The sequence below is a fragment of the Anopheles darlingi genome, chromosome 3 (genome assembly GCF_943734745.1).
Source record: "Anopheles darlingi chromosome 3, idAnoDarlMG_H_01, whole genome shotgun sequence".
Classification (NCBI taxonomy): Eukaryota; Metazoa; Arthropoda; class Insecta; order Diptera; family Culicidae; genus Anopheles; species Anopheles darlingi.
In genome coordinates this window covers 59332042-59353653 of record NC_064875.1, presented here as the reverse complement: position 1 = coordinate 59353653, position 21612 = coordinate 59332042, and the positions used below count along the sequence as shown (strand labels likewise).

General features: G+C 49.2%; 3 protein-coding genes across 12 annotated transcripts in view; 1 reads left to right on the top strand and 2 right to left on the bottom strand.

Annotated features, from left to right (window-relative positions):
* Positions 1-69: 69 nt before the first annotated feature.
* LOC125954719 (succinate dehydrogenase [ubiquinone] iron-sulfur subunit, mitochondrial) lies at positions 70-2542 on the bottom strand. Its single transcript, XM_049685237.1, has 4 exons — positions 2360-2542; positions 1560-1670; positions 1142-1446; positions 70-1041 (listed from the first exon to the last, which is right to left on the bottom strand). The coding sequence occupies exons 1-4, from the start codon at positions 2417-2419 to the stop codon at positions 645-647; spliced, it is 873 nt and encodes a 290-aa protein (XP_049541194.1). The 5' UTR covers positions 2420-2542; the 3' UTR covers positions 70-644.
* Positions 2543-5702: 3160 nt separating this feature from the next.
* LOC125954709 (rap guanine nucleotide exchange factor 4) overlaps positions 5703-21612 on the bottom strand; it is a 109355-nt gene continuing 93445 nt past the window's right edge. For all 6 annotated transcript variants that reach the window (XM_049685214.1, XM_049685215.1, XM_049685219.1 and 3 more), the window contains 4 exons: positions 11233-11366; positions 10963-11133; positions 8157-8335; positions 5703-8066 (listed from right to left, as the gene is read on the bottom strand). In XM_049685214.1, the coding sequence (XP_049541171.1) occupies positions 7942-8066; positions 8157-8335; positions 10963-11133; positions 11233-11366 (609 nt within the window). In that variant the 3' untranslated portion in view covers positions 5703-7941. The remainder of the gene's footprint in view (positions 8067-8156; positions 8336-10962; positions 11134-11232; positions 11367-21612) is intronic.
* On the top strand, positions 14698-20427 carry LOC125954710 (uncharacterized). Of its 5 annotated transcripts, none has more exons than XM_049685222.1 (4): positions 14698-14780; positions 16806-17781; positions 17851-17939; positions 18005-20427. In XM_049685222.1, the coding sequence occupies exons 2-4, from the start codon at positions 16935-16937 to the stop codon at positions 19133-19135; spliced, it is 2067 nt and encodes a 688-aa protein (XP_049541179.1). In that variant the 5' UTR covers positions 14698-14780; positions 16806-16934; the 3' UTR covers positions 19136-20427. The 5 variants fall into 5 exon arrangements, with proteins under 5 accessions (XP_049541179.1, XP_049541177.1, XP_049541181.1 ...); XM_049685220.1 differs by having other exon boundaries at positions 14748-14866; XM_049685224.1 differs by lacking the exon at positions 14698-14780 and adding an exon at positions 14795-14866 and having other exon boundaries at positions 16866-17781.

The following is a 21612-nucleotide window of genomic DNA, read 5'->3' as shown; positions in this document are numbered from 1 at the left end:
GATTTTAATTAAGATCCCTGGTCAATGTCGCAAAACAAAACGAGTAATAATGATAAAGACCTAAGAACATGCAGTTTGGGTTGCCCGCAGTGGGCAAGTTTAACTGTTTGTTTATTATGCCTCTTTTCTGTTCATATTTTGCTACGAAACATAAATAATTTATGCCGACGAAATGAGCACGATCCGCCGACGGAGGGGCCCCTGCTGATGATGATGAATGTTTACTGCGCGTAAAGCTGGGTGGCCTTTTACACTCTCTGTGCATGATGGCAATGAAAATCTAATCGTTCTAATAGCACAAAAACTAAGCTAGGTTGTTTTCACAGCTTCACTAACAATATTTGTTCGACATTTGCCTTTTTGGTAGTTTACCAACGCGCAGTGTTTGTGCAGTGTGGCCCTCCATTGCTTCCGGGAGAGTGCTCACTACGACGCGTCCTAATTATATCCCTTTGAGTGGCCAGATGTACGGCCCGTGGTGGGATGGGGGGATGGATGAAGATATTCGTCTCTGTTGTTGACATTACTTTTTGGTTTCGAAATACTTTTTCTCGTCTAGAGTTCCATCTGTAAAACCCGCTTTCCCCGGAGGGGGACATGCTTTGCAGACACTATTGGGGCTACCTAGGCACGGCACTAAACGCTTACTTGGCGTGGAGAGCCGCAGTTTCGAGCCCCGGAGCGTCCTTCTTTGCGATGCCGGACAACAGTTTCTTGATCTCGGCGATCGCCTTGCCCGGATTCAGACCCTTCGGACACGTTCGGGTGCAGTTCATGATCGTGTGGCACCGATACACGCTGAACGGATCCTTCAGTTTGTCCAACCGGGCGGCCGTGCTTTCGTCACGCGAATCAATAATCCACCGATAGGCCTGCATCAGCACGGCCGGCCCAAGGTACTTATCGCCGTTCCACCAGTACGAGGGGCAAGACGTGGAGCAGCACGCACACAGGATGCATTCGTACAGTCCATCGAGCTTAGCTCGATCATCCACCGACTGGAGGTACTGGGCATCACCCTTCTTTTCGCCGGTTTCGTTCCTACAATCGAAAAAAAAACATAAACAAAACATCGTTAATCACATCCATATAAGCACCATGCGATAAGCGCTGACCGACCGCTGAGCAGTAGGGGACTTACTTGCGCTGTAACCAAGGCTGGATCGAACGGTACTGGTTGTAGAAGTTGTTCATATCCGGCACCAGATCCTTCACCACGTACATGTGCGGCAGAGGGTAGATTTTGGTCGGTTTATCCAGATTGTCCGCATCGATCTTGCTGATGCAAGCGAGCGTGTTCGTGCCACCGATATTCATGGCACACGAACCACAGATACCTTCACGGCACGATCGGCGGAAGGTCAGCGTCGGATCCATCTCGTTCTTGATCTTGATCAGCGCATCCAGCACCATCGGTCCGCAGGCGCCTAGGTCTACCTCATAGGTCTAGATGGGAATAGAAGTCCCCCAGCGCGGGGGGTTACAACAGGTCGTGTTAATTGCGTAACCTTTTGCAATTGTCCGAACGGCGGGCGGTTATCTCGCGCTAAAGCCCTCACCTGATTGTACGGTTTCTGTTCGGGCTGATCCGGATTCCAGCGGTAAATCTGGAACTTCTTGACCTTCTTTGCGGCTGCATTGTTGGCCACCGCTAGATGAACGTTTCGGATCTGAAAGCGAACGCAAGAAGCAAGAAGAGAGAAGCGATAAGCATGAATGGTGCTGCTGGTGTCTGGTCTTGTGATGTCCGTGCCATTTGACGGCAGCTCGTTAATGCGCGGAGTAATCAAATCAGCTGAGCGTGGCCGCCGTCGCCGTCGCGGTCGCGGAATTGATTCGCGTCGACCACCTCCCGGTTCCCGAGGTTTCGGCTATCAGGTCTGATAATGTGTGAAGACAAATTGAATGCGTAAACAGTGTAGGGGCCACGGTAGCGTGGGGGTCGCGCAATTCAATTACGCGCCCCATTCATTGACCCGTACGACCACTTTCCGATTAAGTGTGTTAGGGTAACGAGGAAGGCAGACACGCGACCGTGCGAACGAACACAGTTCCTGGAAAGCCACGACGACGGGGATCAAGGAAATGTTTTCTTTTCACGCGTATCGCTCATTATATAATGACAAAAATTAACCGCGACACTCGCGGAGCACCACACGGAGAGACAAAGTAATAATCGAAGCGAGGCGAGGTGGGGCCAGAAGGTCGATTGTGCGTCACAAGTCACGGTAGTCACGTAGAATTCTTGTAAGGATAACTTTCACGACGACGGAATGATCTGGAAATCGCGGTTATCCTCTAATCCCGCGATCCCATTTTCTTCGTCGGTCGTCGGAGGGGCATCGGCGGAAAAACTTACCTGGCCGAAAGTGCCGCGGAAGGCCCACAGCAGCTTGAGATCGGACGCTAATACGGCCATTTTTAGACGGTTCTTTTTGGTGCTAGTAGTCTACTAGGATTAAGTTTTAGTAGGAGAAGATGCAGAACGGGAAACACTCCTCGCGCGCTGAGATTTCACAACCTTAGGCCGGGTCCATATCATCCGAGATACTTGACAGCTGGAATTGTTGCAGATTTTGATGCCCTTGTTTCTTGACTAGCTTGGAAATCTGGACGAGCTGCAGATGGAAAGGTTTACGATTTTATTGTAAAACACCCCATTATCGGCATATTACAAATTGGTTCATAAAAAGAAGAAATATACTAGTTGTCACGGCTAATGTGGACTAACCCCTTTGATTCGATGAAAGTCGAGCGGTGGAAGGAAAAGCGGCATATTTCGAGCAGTCGGGGACAACTATCGAGTTTGGTTGCTCAGCTTTGTGAAATAATTCGAGACGGTTCGAGTAGTTTTTTCCCGCCGGAAAGCGAAAAACTTCTCTACAAAAGTGCAAAAAAAGAGTGTAAAAACACGGTTTTGATAGTTTTTTTAAATCCTTTTTTATTATTAGATGATCAATTCAGCGCCACGTTTACATTGATACCCTGCCCTTTCCCGTCGTTGCACTGCGCCATGCTCTCGTCCCGCCAAACATTCTTGCACCACGTGGCCGCGCGCCGCCAGCCATCGAAAGATGAGAATTGTAAGATAGAACTACTAAATTGTTAAATTCATAGCTACCGCATGTATGTTACAGAAATAGGGGTCATTGTTTCCTGGTTCAATTCAAACCGGCCCTTATTAATGTAGTGCCATCACAGGCACCGCGTCTCTATAGTCTCTCTATCAGGCCGGCCGGTATACTCCTGTTGCGTTGCGGTGCCCTTTGCGGTACCACCTAACGCCGACCATGCCTAGCATTAATGACACTTTGTACTGAAAAAAGTTAGTCTAGAGTGTTGAAGGGAGTTTAGTGCATTTAGCATTTTAGTACAGCGGTGTAAGAGTAAAAATTCCTTTCTTCGCGGGCCACTCGTGCCACTCGGTTTCGATCGATTCTCTCGATTGTTTGATATCTTATGAGTTCCATACACTGGTTCTGGACTACAAATGTAAATTGATTGCCTCTACACACGTCCAGGTAGGGAGGGAGCTCTACCATTGTACACACTAATAAACACTTTCAACAACAGACACTAAAGAGTTGCATTTAGAAAAAGGAGATATTTGAATATGCATTTTCCTCGGTTTTGCTCTCTGTTTGGGAGTCTAGTGCATCCTCAACATGTACACAATACAGAGAACAGGGAACGGTCCCCCGCTACTACAACTATTTCTTCTACTACTACTCCGGGAATGGTGTTCAGGACACGGTCGGTCTTTCTGCAATTTTATCGCCAAATAGTTAACTTTGGCCGAGTGTGTTCCGCGTACCGCGAGAGGCGTTCGTTTGTGTCGTCTAGAAAAGGGAAACTTTAGAATGTGTCTTCGAATTGTTTTCGTTTATCATGATGGCGTGATTACCAAAAATGTACAGCAACACATAATACACTAATTACAAAAACTTCACCGGATGTGCTAGCGCAAGCTAGTGCACGCTAGTGGTGCCTCTTTCATTTTTGTCCAAAAAAAAAAACTGTACTGACAGAAACTGATAGATCAGAGAACATTCAATCTCGAGCATGAGACGAAAACCAAACTGCATCATTCACACACCACACACACATACACACACACAGACATACACCGACACAAACGGTACAAAGATAACGACGTTATTGTTTCAAGGTCTGTCTTGGTGGCGGTAGCTTCTTTTGGTTATTTTTTTATCCGTTTGTCCGCTTTTTCAAATTGGAGTTATCCTTACAGTTTCTTTTGTCTTTTGTATTATTTTTTCTTGTCCGTCTATAGATACATACGTTTGCATATGCCCGGTTTAGTAGCTCGTTTCTCTTCTCAAGCACTTTTTTTTTCCTTTGCCCTAACATGGCGCTTTTCATCCTTATTTCATCTGTCCTAAATATTATTCGTCTGGTTTAAAGGATGCAGAGAGTAACAGATCCAGTTGGAAACCGGCAACTGAACGTGGTGGCAAGCACTATTTGCTCTGTCACTCTGTTTAGTGTTAGATGGTAGGTGGTATTCATAGTAGATTGAAGAGTAGTAGATCCGCTACACAGTACATCACAATCGATCGTAAAACAAGAGGCCCTTAGAAAAATGGTAGACGCTTACGTTTCTTTCTACCGAAACAGTACATATGATTTTTTCTCTACTCAGTTTGTGGCTGTGCCACTACGCTTCCTTCTCTTCTCGCACTCGCAAACTCCATTAGCTCGCGCAGATGGCACGGAAAGTGAATCTATCAACATCTTTTTTTTAAGACTGGATCGATAAAAATGGTACCATAAAACGGGCGAACTCCGGTGTAGCCGTCTAGCTCTTCCCTTAGACCAGCCCTTCCTCTGGTTCCAATGATTGTCCATCAAGACGCTACTATTTTGTATCTGGGATCAGTGGATGATAGACTTCGGTGGATAATATCCTTACACGAGCAGACACATTTCTTCTGCTTCCCTAGTTTGCCCGTTGCTCCTTCGATCACTCGTTCCCCGAAGTTGAAACACGCTACTTACATGCTCGAAGGTACAAGTGTGAAACGGTATGCCTTAGAATCGGTCGATATCTGCTTTGAAAATTTATAGCTGAGTATGAGATGTAGAATATGTATACATTTCTATATTCTTCGATTTGCCCTCAGTAGGTGTTATTAGATCGTATCTACAGTTTGAGTTTCCAGCGAAAGAAGCCCGCAAGCGATCGCGCGTTAGTCTTTTCAAGGTTTCAGCGGAGTGATAGCGATCGAAGACCTTACAGACTATAGGACCAAAGATACGAAAATCGTGTATTTTGCTGTGTGTCTTAGGTTTGATTTGCTTTGTGTATACTGCTGATATTAACAACTATACAGGATTTCTTAGCGTCCTTTTTGACGTCAACTACTTTTCTGCTACCTCTAATTACTACCACTACTAATACGACTGCAGCAGCAGACTCTTAAATATATGTATCTGCAGGATATAAACTCTAACATGTAGGTGATGCTTCAATGCTACATCCAAACAGCACGGGAATGAGTCAACAAATATAGATTTTTTTTCCTTTTGCAGCGTTTTTACATCTCGCTATTCACTCGTCACACTAACCAGCGCCAGCGATGCCGGACGATTACAACCTATAACATTGGCGTAGAAAACTCAAACATTCTAGCTTTGCCTTTGCTTTGCTCTGCTGGTCTGTGTGCTTTTCCTTTTGAGGGGGGGGGGGGGGGGGGGGATTGATTGTCCTTTTAGGGGGCTGAGAGGCTGAGCAAAAGTAATTTCCAGGTTTGCTGATATAGTCGGTATGGTAAAACTCAGACAGGAAACCTCGCCAGATGCAATATCACATCGATCTAGTGCAACGAACGCACCAGCAGGAAACCGCTTGGGATTTCGAGCGTTGCAAGGATCTTCTCAATCTTCGGTGGATCGTCTTCTCATCTTTCGTCAATCGTTTTTGTTTTGATTAATCTGTCTATCTGTTTTATTACCACCTTTGTGGATGATTGATTCGATGTTCGCCCTTCGTCCACTTGCTGGCTTTGGTCATTTTAAGGTTGCCACGTAGATATCAACCATAGTGGGCCACTACTTCTGCTACCAAACACTACTTCTAAACCACCGAGATGAGAGAATACCACCAAGAGGGGACAAGGAAACATCGTAATTCGTTCGTGACATTGAATTGAATGCCGCTCGTTCACTAACGACGACGCTTATGTAGAGGGACACTTATGCTGTATTAAGGGGGGGGGGGGGGGTAGATTTGCTATTGGTTTGTGATTGTTTTATTTTGTTTGGTTTCGGTGGAAGGTTCCATTGTTGGTTGGGCTTTCCGTTCACTATACACACTCTGCTGTCTGTCCACTTTGAAGCACATTGAGCAGCAGATGTCTTTAAGCAATTTTTCTATTCTTCTTTTGTCCTTTCCAAGGGATTGTCAGCTAAATCACATTCACATTGGGCTTGTATATTCTATTTTGTATGTATTTTAACGCTTTCTTGTTTGTTTGCCTGTGAAATTGAAGCCGAAGTTGTCAGAATCTATTGTTTTTGTTAGTAGCTTTTGCATTTCCGTTCCTAATAAACACTTATTCAATACATCGATAAAAAGGACACTCTCAACCAGCAACCGTACTATTCATCAAATCCATCAAGGCTAATGTAGTAGCGAAGTAAGTGTGTATGGAAGTTAGGAAGGAAAAGTCCAGAAACTGAACTGTGCCTCTATGGAGCTGCCAGCTTTGGTCCAGCCAAAGATTTCCACGGCACAGTCCAGTCGGGAAATCGGGAGATGAACGGTGAAGGTGAACTGTAGTCTCTCTGCCCGGTTGATGTAGACGAATTGGTTTGTAAATAGGTGCCTCTAGTCTATAGTCTCTGGAGTTTGCTATTGTAAATAGAGTAGAATCTGTATCTGATTTTAACCATTCACTGTCTAACAGCCACTATTGTAGTACAGGTGAGTACAAATTGATGGATGCCCTCGCGGCCCTCAGTGCAAGTGGCATCTGTCTCTGTGTAGTTATACCTCTGCTATGTATTGACATTGACGTATTTTAAGTTGGATCTCTATTTCCCTCTCCTCGGGAGGCTTCTGTCTGGCTGTCTGAATTAACCATGCAATTGATAAAGTCATTCTAGCTTGCAGACTAATATTCTGGTAGCGGTAAAGGAAAATCTAGAGAGCAGACCAGCTGCGGAAACGGAAGCCAACAGGCCTAGCCGTGCATCCAAATTCAACAGTGCATTTAGCAGCAGCAGCAGCAGCAGCAACGAAACAGCAAAAAAATAAAAACCAAAATGCTTCGCCGATGGCTTTGATGGTGATGATAAAATTTATTAACTGAAAACAAATTAAATCCGTATCAAATACTTAGAAACCATGCCAACGCCTGGGTCATGAGATACATTATACTGTTAGGTAGTGGCGTCGAGGCATCGAAATTATAGAAAAAGGAGATTTTTTACATTCTTTGTACAACGAAACTTAAACGCGAACGCAATGCGATCCTCGAGGATTCGATCCACTGGATCCGTGTATGACTCGAACCTTCGCTGCCATCAAACGGAACAACGATGAGGATGAACGGAACGAAACTAATACCGGTGACGAACGATAGGGTCGAAAATTAATAAATACTTTTCACAAAATACCGCTCCATGGCCACGTGCACGTTAGACGTTAATGTGCCCGAACCGAATCTGTGATGCCCCTTGTGATTGTGCTCAAAAGTTACCATCCGTACCGACGACGGCAGCAACAGGCATGCAGTCTATGCCAGCCTATTATGCTACCATCGTGGTTTGGTCTCATGAAACCAGCTCCTTCTTACAGATACAAACACACAAATAGCGTTGAACGCCATCCATGGCTGTATCTCGATTTGGTCCTGCCGCTGATTCAGGGAAGTGAAGGGGAACTGGAACATATGTTAGCGGTGTCACGGTGGAGGCTTCTTAAGAACGTCGCGGTTCCACCTTCTGCGACATCGAGTTCAGCACTCTTTGGTTATCGATTGTCCGGAAGCAGCGGATGTAGTTACGAATTTCGTTCTCGTTCTTCGGTGACGGTGGGTCCAGTACTACAAAGAGTGGTGAAAGATAATGGGTAACAGGGGATTAGCATGCGATAAAATATGTTGAAGTCGCAGCTACGCTGAATGGCATCGTACCCAAGTGTCGGGATCGGCAGAAGCGCACCGTTCGCATCGTTTGAGCCATCATGTGCATCTTCTCGAAGTTCACCAACCCATCCAGACTCGTCTTGTTGCCTTCGTGTGCGAACGTCATATCCTTAAGCAGAAGCGGCATGAACGGGATCACGGGTGGTTGCAGCTTGCCAACCGACATGCTAAGGCAAAGAAAAGCGAAAAAGGGGAAACGAAATATTAGTGCTAAATTGGATTAAAACACAGTCCGGTTGAGGGCAACCGCCAGGGCGCCACGATTTCTTCTTCGAATTACTCTTGGTTTTCATCTTGTTAAACAATCGAGTAGGAGGTGCTTTGTTTCTCTGGTAACTGCTTCCTAATCAAGAATGCCATTCTGTACAATCGTAGTAGCCATGGTGATAGATTTTTCTCTCGGGACAGGTCAGCGATAAAAGCCGAACAAAATGTCGAGTGAATAAAAGCCCCTAGTGTTGCATTTGTTAAATTTTGAAACAAGGAAATTCGTAGGAAGATGAGAACAAATAAATTGTTAGTATAATCAGTGTCAGGAACAGCGGTCTCTATTGGCTTTTGTGAGAGGCAAAAATGGGAAAACCATCAAAGAAACTTTTGCAAGTAATGAGCAGACTTTTTCTTTTCACGAGCCGGAGGAACGACTAACGTATTTTATTTCATTTTTTTCATTTTTTCTGAATAAGGAATCTTTAAAATTAAATTGCTCTCACTTCTTACGAAACCAATACCAAAGAAATTAGTCTAGTTTGTGAGTTTTTCTTCTAATTTCTCCAATGAATCAAAGATAGATTCCTTGATTAGTGTTAGAAAATTGTCGCCAAAAATCTGTATGACGCGTGCACCCTGAACTGAGCGAGTGAACTAAACCGTGAGGCAAACGACACCCACTCAAAACCCATCGTGCGCGGCCCACTCGCCTGAAGGAAGGCAGAAGTCTATCTAACTAATTTCCCAATTCTTCAAACCTGCAGTCTCTGGGTGCCCCCACCACACAGCACCATATTATTGACAACGGCAGTGGAGCCGGGCGAGCGAGTGAATAGGAGCGGGGTAAAGTCAAGTTCTTGATTTCTCTATTGAACCGAAGATTACGTACGAAACCGTCTTCGGCGTGCGTTGGAAGCTCAGGAGATCTTTTCTAACGAACTTTTTCCAATTTTCAACCTCAATACACCTCAGCTGGGCGTTACTCGTCTACGTCTAGCATCACCTGGTGGTCCGGGTCTATGGAAGAGGAGAAAGAGGAGGAGGAGGAGGAGGAGTGTATCGATTTCCCAGCATCAGCTCTATTATGTTGAGGCCGGGTGAGCGAAGGTATAATAATCATTGCCTGCCACATATCTCTACCTCCTCTCGGGTCTTCTTCTCGACCATTTCATCGCGTCGTTTCACTTCCTTCTCACCGGATGCGCCACCACGCCACCGAGAGCACGGCGAAAAGCTTTCGGTTTTTTTTTGACATTCCGTTTTCCCCTCGGTTGGTGTGTCCCCCAGGGCAGATGATGTTGATGATCAATTTTCGTGGGGATATGTGTCCTTTTCTTGTTGGTGATAAAGTTCTTCCATACGCCACTCTGCTCCATCTCTCTCACGCTCCGTTCACCGGTCGCACGTGTCTCACATGACGACGAGTAAGGGACACTACTCCATCAAGTCTAGTCAGCGACCTGTCAGAGCCACCATCTTCAAAGGCACGGCGCGAAAGTGTTTATTTAAACTTGCTGAGCGAACAGTTGCGGGAGGAATGGAGGTATTGCCGGGCGAAAAGATTAGGCTATTATCACGTAATCTTCGTGCCCTTAGCTGGAAACCTGCAAGGATTCAGGCACATGCCGAACACACCAGCAGCACCCGACCCGATGTTGACACCGGACGGGCTAGTAGGGATTTAATTTGATTTTCAATCTTCAATCTCCACATGGATCGGGGAGTAGTCGGCCCCAGGAAGCACTCGATGGATGAGCTATCTAGTCTAGTCTAGACCACCACCGGTGAGGAAGAGGCCGACAGTCTGCCCGGAACCAGCGCGTTCAGGTATTTAACCCTCACTCCCCTGTGGCCTGTGGGATTCTCGAAATAAAGATTCAATCTGGTCTAGGCGACACACGCCTGGGATAGAGAACCCATCTTCAGCTGACCTACTTTCAACAGGGACCTCGTTCCTCATCCGAATGGACCGGAGAGACTGAGCATCCCACGTGCTACGGTGCCGCTGTCCTGATACTGATGGAATCTCTCCAACGTTCTGCTCTGTGTTATTCCAGACACCATAATCCTCCTAGACCAGTTCCCTGGCCTGTCGTCGGTTGCCAACTGTTGCTGCTACTATCACCGCTGCCGCCAGCAGCAGCAGCATCTCAATTCATCAAACTGACAACCGAGGCTCCTGTCGCAGGCGTGTTAACATGCTACGTCGTAGGGGATCAAACTCATTTCCTGACCGAGTCCCGTCCGCCGTAGGTGTTTGGTGGATTTGCCGTTCACGTTAAAGCAAGCAAGGATTTCGACTCGAGGAGCAGGAAGATTGATCGGAATTGATTTACGAAAAACTGCATTTAGACTGGGAAGGCTGGAAGGAGTGCTGATAGTGCCGAAAAGGTGGACAAAAAAAAAAGATTTGATTTGTGCCACTCGCGTTCCCGGACGAGGATATTCCCATTGAAAGCTGATAGCAACCCTCAGCAGGATATAGTCCAGGTCATCGTGGGCGTTTGTCCACCCGTGAGTGGGTGTGCATGTCCGCTGACTACTAATGGGGATGCGTATCACGAAGTACGCATGAGTCCCTTACCGGTAAGCACGATGGTTCCGGCTCGGATCGATCAGTGCCTCGTACTCGGTGAACAGTTTCCGGAACTTGGACGGCAGCTTGTCCCACGTCAGCGACAACCGGGAGACGGCCGTATTCGAGAGTCCCATGACGATGGCGAAGAATGCGTTCAGATTCTGGTACTCCTTGCAGCTGGCAGAAGGAGGGATAAAAGCAATAAGAAAAGGAATGCTTATACATTGAGGCAAAGGGACACCACAGCCGCATACTCGCACGGACACCGATACTTACAATGCGGCCAGCTTGATGAACTTCTTCACTAGTGACATGCGCTTGGTCAGGTTGGTCGTCGACACGATCTCCGTCACCACCCAGTACTGTATCTCGTTGAACCTTCTGATGAAGACGTCCAAATTTGAAGTGATCTGCAGGAGGCGGAGAAGAAGAAGAAGAAGAAGAAGAAGAAGAAAAAGGGCGAGTGAGAAATTAGGACAAAGTTTGAATGGATTCATCGTACGATAAAGAAGAAAGCGAGAGGACACATAAATCAGATCAATTTGGATGGAAAAACCAATTTTGCAATCTAGACGACGGCCACGACGACGACGACGACGACGACCATTCCTGGCGACCCTTCGGCATGTGCGCTTTGTGCGATTCGAGAAACCCAACACCAGGACCGCGGTCCTTTAAACTCCCACCAGCAGGTTGCTTCGATTGGTGATTCGGAGAGAGACGTCTTAAAAGCGATCCCAAAAACCGTAATGATTCGCGGTCTTTGCGGTGTGCAGGGTGGCTAGTGGCGTTACCTGTTGTAGCGGGGCCAAAAGTAGGAGGAAAACTCAAAAAGAACCCCCCCCCCCCTCCTTCCCCTTCGATTATTCGTCGCCCCTTCTCGTAGTTCCCTACTTTCAGGCTCTCTGTTGTGGTGGCTGCGAGTCCAATTAAACCATGCCGCCGTCGTCGCCATCGCGCTTCGACGACAAAAGAAGCATTTTTGGCCTTTCACTGTTTTCGGCGGAAATGTGGGAGCTCAAAGGTGGAGGGAACGGTGGTTTCTTTGCGTTCGGTTGGTCCTTTCAGTTTTTGGTAAACGAGATCCTGGGAAGCTAAACCACCAGCAACGCCAGAAAGCAAATAGCGAACGATAAGAAGAGGAACAGGGAGAGAAAGAGAGAGAGAGAGACCGACCCCGACGATATGACGGTGGCGGCAGCAGCACGTGGCGCAACTGGCGGAAATTGACGATGATTGCAATATCAATTTATTGCCTTCGTTACTGCGGAAGCTGGAGTCTCGGCGTGCCGCTTCTTGCAGCTGCCAGCTCTTGGCCACGGCGGGGTGGTACTTGAGCTACGTATAACGAGCGAAGCGTATACTGGAATGGTGCACTCGTTGCCGTCGTCGTCGTCGTCGTCGTTTCCGGCGTCTGCTGTTGCCGAAGTGCCGGAAGAGAAGCCCACTAATTTCGGGGCCTAGAGGGCAGCGTATACTCAAAACGGTTTGACGGTTTTGCCAAACTAGATTGACCACGATTAGGGTGATGGAACTGTGGCAAACTAATGCGGGCAGTTTTTCGGTCAAATGTTGGCAATAATTCTGGACAAATGAGGAAATTGCTAAACGGCGGCCATTGGAATCAGTAGCGATTGCTTACGAGTTATTGCGAAATCAAAGTAAGCTTCTGTATACTCTCAGGTGACAGCTACTACAAACACACACACGCAGTCATTAGATTGCGATCTAGTAGCCAAAAACTTTCTCAGCAAAGAAAGGAAATCATTCAAGAAGTGAAGTTTCTTTCGGGTTCCACCAGACTCCTTGTAGCTCCTTCGTCATTCTGCTTCTTCTTCTTCTCACCCTCTCGACAACCGACGGGTCACACACACATTGCGCGCGTGCTGGCTGGGAAAACAATTTCACACGCGTGGGGTGGGCGAAAGTTTTCGCGCAAAAGCCGCTTATATTAACGCCAGGAGACGCGCCAGCCACCCGTGCGGTCGACGAACTCGCGGTGAATTGAATTCCACTCGACACCTCACAACGATGGAGGAAAAAAGACACATTACTAATACGAATAGTAGCAACCAACAGTGGTGGTATTGTGTCGTTGTGCATGAAAGGAGTTCGCTGTTCGAGGGTTCCTACGCTGGGATGCTGGGATTGAAAAAAAGTTTTCTCCGAGTAGCTTTTCGCCAGCGGAACGAAACAGAAACTTTTTTAACGCGGTGCAAAACCCCACCGTGTGCCACAGGAAGAGAAGGTGTTCTGGGACGTGCTTGCATGGTGGAGGTGGAGGGTTGTTTGTTATTTGCAAATAGATGCTAATGGCATTGTGAACACAATCGCTTTCAGGGATGCAGATCACGGAAACATTAGCCTAGCAACAATAAAAAGGTTGCGTGGCGAACGTTCTGGTATTTCATTAAAATTTCATCAGCAAATTTACTTCTTAGAAACATGCTCATTTATGAGGCAGAGGTCTTTATCGGTTTCTTAGCATTTTATTATCAAGTTAAAGCACAAAAATACTTTGAAATTGTATGATCAAAGTGACCATATCAAAGTGTTAATAATATTAACCAGCCATTTGATGTCGTCCATAACAACGAACATCCATGCCGCGTCAATTTGTTATAAGAAAAAGATTCAGATAGAATAAATAAAATCTAATATCTTATATTTAAAAAAAAGTGAATGTATTAATGAATTCAAATCAAATTTAAGCAATCAAGATTGCCATTACCTAGCGATTAAAATATGGAAGCTCAAGTACAATTGTTAGTTATGTTCAGATCAACATGTTCAAAGCAATATAATTTTATGAAAATGGTTTAACATCTGTCTTAACCCAACAAACACCCACCGCAGAACAAAACAGCACGTTTACTCGCGCTTGCCAACAACGAACATCGAGACACCATTTCCAGGAAAAAGAAGAAACTAAAAATCCCCGAAAAGCAAAACCGGAGCTGCCGGGCGAGCTTTCTGGTGAGCTTTCCTCACGAGCGGAACGATCGCTCGCTCACTCCATGCTCACGCTGCTGCACCGTGCTGTCGGTGTCGGTGTGCAGTTGAGTGCATCATCGCAAAGCTTAGTAGTAGCTGGGGCACGGAGATCCCTCGAATGCCCAGGGTGGAAGTGGAGGCCCCCCGAGCGGGACGCCTCGGTGACTCAGCGCACAAGTGCGGTGCGGCGGCGGCGGCGTTGGCACTGGAATAGATAGAGCCGCGAGATGCATCTAGTATGATAGATAGAGGAGAGAGGGGGGGGGGAGGGGCTCAGAACACGTTTCTTGTGTGCCGTGGCCAAGGGGAGATGCCTTAGAAGCACTCACACACTCGCATACATCGCAAGCACACGAGGGCGAAGCACGCAAACGCGATGCACTTGGCGGCTGCACTTCACCAAGGTCAGCGCGACGGTGTGGATGTGTGTTAGAGTATCCCCTCCCCCCCAGCACGCCACATTGTGCGCCAGCGGGAAGGGTGGAAGGGAGAGGGTAAGTGATGCAGGGGCCCGCGCTAGTAGTGATCACCATCTGTAGTGGTTCGGCGCGCAATGCGATGCGTTTTTCCTAATGCATCATCATCATCAACTCCATCGCTGTGTGTGTGTGTGTGTGAGGAGATGATGGGTACTAGACACACTAGCGGAGTAGTTGGGATAGGCAGAAGGGAAGCGCTAGAAGGCATTAGAACGGCCATTCGGACGGACAGACGGACGGACGGAAAAGGGGGAGGAGAATGAGGGGTTGTTTGTCGCGCGACGCGCGAGATGAGATTCGTTCTCCAGTGAACCAACCCGCGAAGTGCAAGTGCAACTTGCGGTCCGCTCGGTGAGTTAGTGATCAGCGTTAGACGGAGTGAGTCGCGCCATTGCCGAGGTCCGATCGGTTACGGAGCTTCGATCGACCGTGTCACCGTGAGTGTCATTGGCAGACCCAAAATCAAATAGCAAATCAGAGTCGGGATCGTGCGGTGGCGGTAGATCGCTTTGATCCCGGGATCGTAGTGTGCGCTGCTGCTGGGTGTGCGTGTGTGTACTAAAAACGTCATCGGTAGCTGTCAAGGTTGCTTGTCGCACGCACCGAACGCTATTGAGGAGTGGTAGTAGGCGCAGATTGTTCTAAGTGTTGCGCTCCGTGGTGTGTTATCAGTGCGTTTTGTGCCCCGCGCGCGCCGCGCCCAACACAAACAGACCTCCTTTCCGCTCCTTTCAAACCTCTTCCCAGTTCATCCACTTCCTCGCGATTCTGTAGTGCATTGCCGTTGCTGCTGCTGCTGTTGTTACTGTTGCTGAAGGTTGTAGACGAGACAAGAAACAGCGGAGCGGAGCGGAAGGAAGAGCACTCCACATGCCTCCCTTGACAGCTCATCTTCTGGTGGCTCATCTCGTTGAAATTCTATTCTAAAACCGCCAGCAGCAGCAGCAGCAGCAGCAGCAGCACAAAGCAGCCGGGAGAGGAAGCTAATCTCTCGCGTAGTAATTAGCCAGCAAGCAAGCAGCCAGCTAGCCAGCGAGCCGTATGGCGAGGGCCACACACCACAGGTTACTACGACGATCGAACCGACCACCTTCTCCTCTCTTTCCCATTATTTCCCTTCCCTCGGGCACGGTGGGCGCAAGATGGCGAAGGTAAAAATGGCACGTGTCGACAGGTTCTCAGTGGATGGTTCTCCGGCTCACCCAAAAGGGGGAGGTGTCCGGTGTGTATGCGTGTCAGTGTCAGTGTGTCAGCCACGCCGGGGAGGCTTCGTCAAACACGTGACTCCCTCCGAGCCACCCTCCCCCTGTCGGTGCCACCAGCGGCCACGACAGTTCCCAGTAGCCGCCGTCGCCGCCGCCAGCTATCACCCTGCACGATGATGATGATGATGATGCTGCAGTAGCTGCAGTAGTAGCCATTGCGTTTGGAGCGATGGTTCCTTAGATCGGAACACGGAACGAGAAACGCTCTCGAGTGCAGTGAGTCGCAGTGACGGTGGCGCCATCGTCGGCGCCCGTTCTGCGTTCTGTGATGCGTCCACATGCGAGATAAGAAGGTTTTCATCTTCTTCCCATTGCTTGGTGGTTTTTTTTTTGTGCAAAAAAAACTATTGAAGCACAAATAGTAATAGAGAGGAGAGAAAGAGAGAGAGAGAGAAAGAGAGGCGCAGGGCTGGCCGTGTACACTTAGCTCACGTTACAGCGCAGTGCGGTGCAAAAGGAGGGGCCAGCTGGGGGGTTTGTGGTGGCGGCCACGGGACCACGGCGCGCGCGCTCGCACACGTTACATAACGACGCTGAGTCGCCGCCGCCGACGAACGAGCTTCATGGTCAAGACAAGACCAGACCCGGGGCCCGGTCGCTCGCTCGCTCGGTCGCTCGGTCGCTGGTTCGCACCGTCTCCAAGCACCGTGGCCGCGTGTGTAAGATCAAGTTCTTGTTCTCCCCAGAACGATGGATCACAGACGACGATGACGACGACGACGACGACGTTCTCAAACCTTTCTCGCTCTCGCTTGCATATGCTCGCGCTCCCTCTCTCTCTCTTTCTCTCTCGGTGCATTCGTGGCGCGCGCTCTGCCTCTGCGCGCGCTCCAAGAACTATGTCAAGGCATTCTTTTGCCGCAAATGGTGCTCCGAACTCTCCCCTATACGCAGCGCGCGCGCGCCCGCCCGCCATCCGATCTCCTCGAGAGCGTCACGAATGTCGAATGTGACTCCGGGCCGCCTCCGCCGGTCCGTTCGATCGTTCGGTCGCAGATAGTGTGTCGGCCCCGATCTCAAGTCAACGAGGCCAACTATGCACCCGGTGCAACTATGGTGCGAACGAGTGCGCGCTAGAGAGGAATACTAATTCATCTAATTTCGAGTTTAGTGACAATCCGGGGCCACGGATTCCGGGCCTTTTCTGTACATCTTTCTTCGTCCAGTTCAGTTCCCTTAAGATCAGTGATCTGTGAGTGAGCGCACGCGCGCGTGTGTGTGTGTGTCGGTGGCTTCCAGGATGGATGTGGCACCATCGATGGTGCAACGGTCCGGTGATAAGCTGATCGTACGCCGAGTGGTCAGTGGTGAACGGGTGCATCTCGGTGAACCGGACGAACCGATCTCGACGCTCCATCATCAGCAACAGGTGCTGCTGGAGCCCGGTTGGCGTCAAACGTTCGAGGATACGTTCGGTGCCGTCGGGGGTCCGTTGGCTTCACCACCGCCCACCCAACACCCGGACGCAATCAACGAGATGGATCGAGAAGATCAACAGCAGCAGCAGCCGGTGACAGCGACGGCGATGGCGGCACGTGATGTGTCGCAGCAGGATGAGCAGCATCTACCGCAGTGCAAGATCAAGCGCAACTACTCCTGCGGTCGCTGTACGTACTTTACGCAGAATCCACGCAAATACTTGACCCATCTGCGGGATACGCACGGCGAGAAGATCGTGATCAACGAGTGTAAGCGTTGTCTGTACGCTTCCCGTCACTATCAGAAACTGGTGCGGCATATGAAGATGGTGCACGGTTCGGTCGATGGCATCAAGAAGTCCGGTTCGTCCTTTCCTTCCACCTCCTCTTCCTCCGCCTCCTCGTACGGACACGGTGCCGGACGCCGGAATCGTATCCAGCGGGCTACGGGCTATCTGGGTGCGAATGAGGTGCTTCATCATCATCATCCTCATCATCATGGAGGCAGCGGCAGTGGCAGTCCGAGTGGCAACGCCCGGTTTCTAATGCGTGCGAACGATGCCGATCGCGAGCTGGCCACCGCCTACGTACAGCAACTGGTGGCAGCTTCCGGGCTGCCGAAGCTACTGGAAGAGATGGAACGTTCCGTCGCCAGCACATCGATTGCAGGTGCGATATTGGGCTTTTTCGTGAATTCCTGGGTTCTATTCTTTCATTATCCTTCTCTTGTCTGTCTAGCGAGTAAAGCATTCGCGCGGGGTGGCGGCGGTTCCAGTGATGCAGAGGAGTTGCACCAGCTCAACCAAATCATGCCATACTCCAGCGAGGTAAGTGTCCGGAAAGGCGACTCGAAAGCTCTCCGCGACTCAGCGCCACTTGTTTCCATTTGTAGACCATCCGGGAGGCTGCTCGACGGCGGACCACCACCGCCGATGACAACGATGTGGGCGATGATGGCAATGATGATGAGGACGATGACGGTGACGGTGACGAGGATGACGGACGGTTGGACAATGCTGTCTCGACGGAGGAGGAAGAAGCGGACACAAAACCCAAAAAGCGACCCCGGCCAATACCGAACCTTATTCCGCTGAGCGCCTCCAGTACACCTGCCACCAGCGCGGCCAAGGCCACGGAGAATCTTGGTTCGCGGAGGTTCGTCAAGCCACTGCCGCTTTCGGCGCTGACCACTGCCGCCGAGGAACCTGTCGCCGTGGCCTCCGGTGGCACCCAGATCGTACCGACGCGCTGCGTGTACTGTGAGCTGTCGTTTAAAACGGTCGAATCGTTGGCCAACCATATTAAGCTGGCGCACAAGGAGGACCTGATAGCGGCACTGTTACAGAGTTCGTTCGAGGAGACCGAGCCGACGGTACGGGCAAGTCCCGCGGATGGCAATAGCACACCGACGGTCAACATGTGGCAACGGTTGCTGGACTGTAGTGCTGAGGTGCGACGAGCGGAACTAGAGCGCAGTAGTAGTAGTAGCAGCACCACCAGCACCAACAGGACACCCGGTCAGAGTGGAAGGTCTCGAGCAGCTGCGGCGGTGACAGTAGAGGAAGGTCTCGATGATGATGATGGTGGCCGAGAAGGTGATGAGCATCAGCAGCAGCACCAGCAGCAGCACCAGCAACAACAGCCGCATACACAGCAGACGTACTGTGGTGTTGAGACGGCACCCGGGTACGGTGAGGTCATCAGCAGGGTACCGGTTGACCCCGGTACTTCGAACACGCTGATGAAGAAGGTGTTCAAGTGTCCTCACTGTTCGTTCTGGGCCTCGACCGCATCGCGCTTTCACGTGCACATCGTCGGTCATCTGAACAAGAAACCGTTCGAGTGTTCCCTGTGTGCGTACCGGTCCAACTGGCGCTGGGACATCACGAAGCACATCCGGCTGAAGACGATCCGCGATCCGAGCCACAAGAATGCGGGCGTCCTGATGAACGACGAAACGGGCCGCCGGAACTATACGAAGTACAACAAGTACATGGCGTTGATGCAAATCACGGACAAGTAGGAGCAGCATCGCGGGATGCTGCGATCCGGAGAGTAGGAGAGAGAGTGTTTACATTCCTTGAGGTAGCGACCATTACCCCGTTGGTCGCAGAGAACAATGGACGGAAAAGTTCGTCAAGACGGCAACGCCAACGGCAATATTACTGTAGAGGCTTTAGAGAATCGGAATTCTTGCGTTGCGGACGGGGACAAAACTTGGCATAAGTACAATGGGTCCACGATCCCTTAAGCAGGTTCAAGAGGTTAAGTAGTAGAAGTAGACCGTCGTTTCGACCGTTGAGTCTACCAACAGTTTTATATATAAAAAAAAAAGGGACAACCGACACCGAATGTTGGTGCCCGTGGTAATTCTGCCCGTTTCTGATGATACCCTTCCGCTAACCCTCTCCACCCCACCGCCCCACCGAATAATGCCACGCGAACAATCGAATCGGTTTGGTTTGTTTTTTTTTGCGAAGACAATCGAATCGAACGGTTCCGAAACTTTGCTCGGAACACACATTGCCAGTTTTATGTAATGTTAAGGTAAGACGCTTAGGAGCGTCGCAGCATTGGGTGCAGAGAACCGGAGGAGCATCATCATCGTCGTCGTCAGGGCATCATCGTTAACAGTTAATGCGCTTTATTAGAATGATTGTTTTGGATACCTTGGCACAGGGCACACGTACACCAGCAGCGCACCAGGCATTGGAGGGGAGGGACTCCGTACTCCAGCTTGGCACCAGGGACTAGGGCATATGGTTTTACTTGTGTTTAAGCAGCTAGATATCCCACCTCCCCTCTCTCCGTCGCGGATACCCGCGATTTCCCAATCACACCGAGAGCACACGGCGGCTGTAATCGAGACACGAACCCCGTTGTGCGTTTGACGGTGTTTAGCGAACATTACTTCGCCTTCCGCGCCGTGCCGGGCGTACTTTCGTCCCATTTGGGTTTATGATACAAACGAAGGCAATTCGGTTTAATGTTACCTTATTTTCCGAAGCCATGAGGCTTTGTTTGGAGTGATAAGACCGTGTGCACCGCGCGCGCGGCAGGTTAATGGGACGAATCTCACGACGACGCCGCGTTTATTTATCGAATCCTCGAATCCGTTTGGTCGGTCCTCCGCATCCCCTTTGTTCTTCCTTTACTTAGTTATGTTTTAACTTAGTTTGTTTTTATGTTGCGTTAGCGTTTCTTTCTCTGTTTTTTTTTTTCGTTTCGTTTTTGTATAACACAATTGGGTACGTCACTTAAGGCAGCAACAATAAATGTTTTGTACAACTAAATTAAGTCTCTTTTTTCTGCTAAACACAAGAAGGATATAAACCTGACTGATTAGAAATTAAAGATCAATCAAAGACCGCTGAAGGCTGGATGACAATAATGAGCAGCTGCTTCCATCAAATGATTGGTGCAAACCATTACCAATTACAAGCGAATAGATTGAATTGTAGCAAAAAATACTTTTGAATACTATTAGCTGTGCTAATGCTGACTCGTTGTAATGATAGCTGCACCCTACTTCTGCCCCAAAGGGTACACCTTGTACCAGCGTCACAGTCCGCTTTTGGTGGCTGCAACACAGCTTTAACGCCTCGTTATAATTAGTGATTCTCAACACTCTTTTGACCAGACGCCATGCGCTATGCTTGTTCCCTTTCATTAGCGTAATAGCTTTGGCTGGCGGCAGGAACTGGCGTCAGGAAGGGTTGAGTGCATAGTCAGCAAAGGAAGAAAGGAAGCAAAGCATCGGACAATTTGGTTTGGGTCACGGAAAAAGTTGCAAATGAAGCGACCATTTGACCGGTTCGTTAGTGCAGCCGACGCTGTTTAATTGCTTAATAGGATAAAATTGCTGGCTGTGCAACTTTGGCCAACCATTTATTAGAATTTTGCTCCAGAAATTGTCCGCCATCGCACACCCATCTGGCCTTAAGTGCGCCCGGGGCTTAAATAAGTAAAGGCGGAACGAAACGAACGGAAGAAATGTGCGGAGTGAGCGGGCGTGAAGCACTCTGCATTTGATTGTGCCAGTCACAGGGATCGTCTTTTACACTTCTCTGCCTTCGCTGGAAACTGGACTGGCGAAGCAATAATTCACGGCCAAGAATTTATGGAGATGTACGCGCTTGCCCCGGAGCATGTTTACAGTGCAGTGCTCTGACAGCTGATGCCTCTGACCGGCCCGGACTGCAGCATTTGTAACGGCAACGGCGAAATGCATTTACAGCTCCCAGCTGCGAGGCCATAAACGAAACGAATAGAAGCATTCTACAGCACACACACACACACGGGCGCCCGCGCGCACGCAGAGACATACATCATTCCGTCAAGAAATCATTTATCAAACGCTCGTGTACTCAGTAGGAGAAAGTAGAAGAGCGCAAAAACCTAGCGAGAGTGCAAATGTCTGCATGAATGGCATCTTAGGATACCAGGATGCGCACAGGATACTCGCAACGAAAAGTGTGCTTTGCGAATGGCACAAGACAC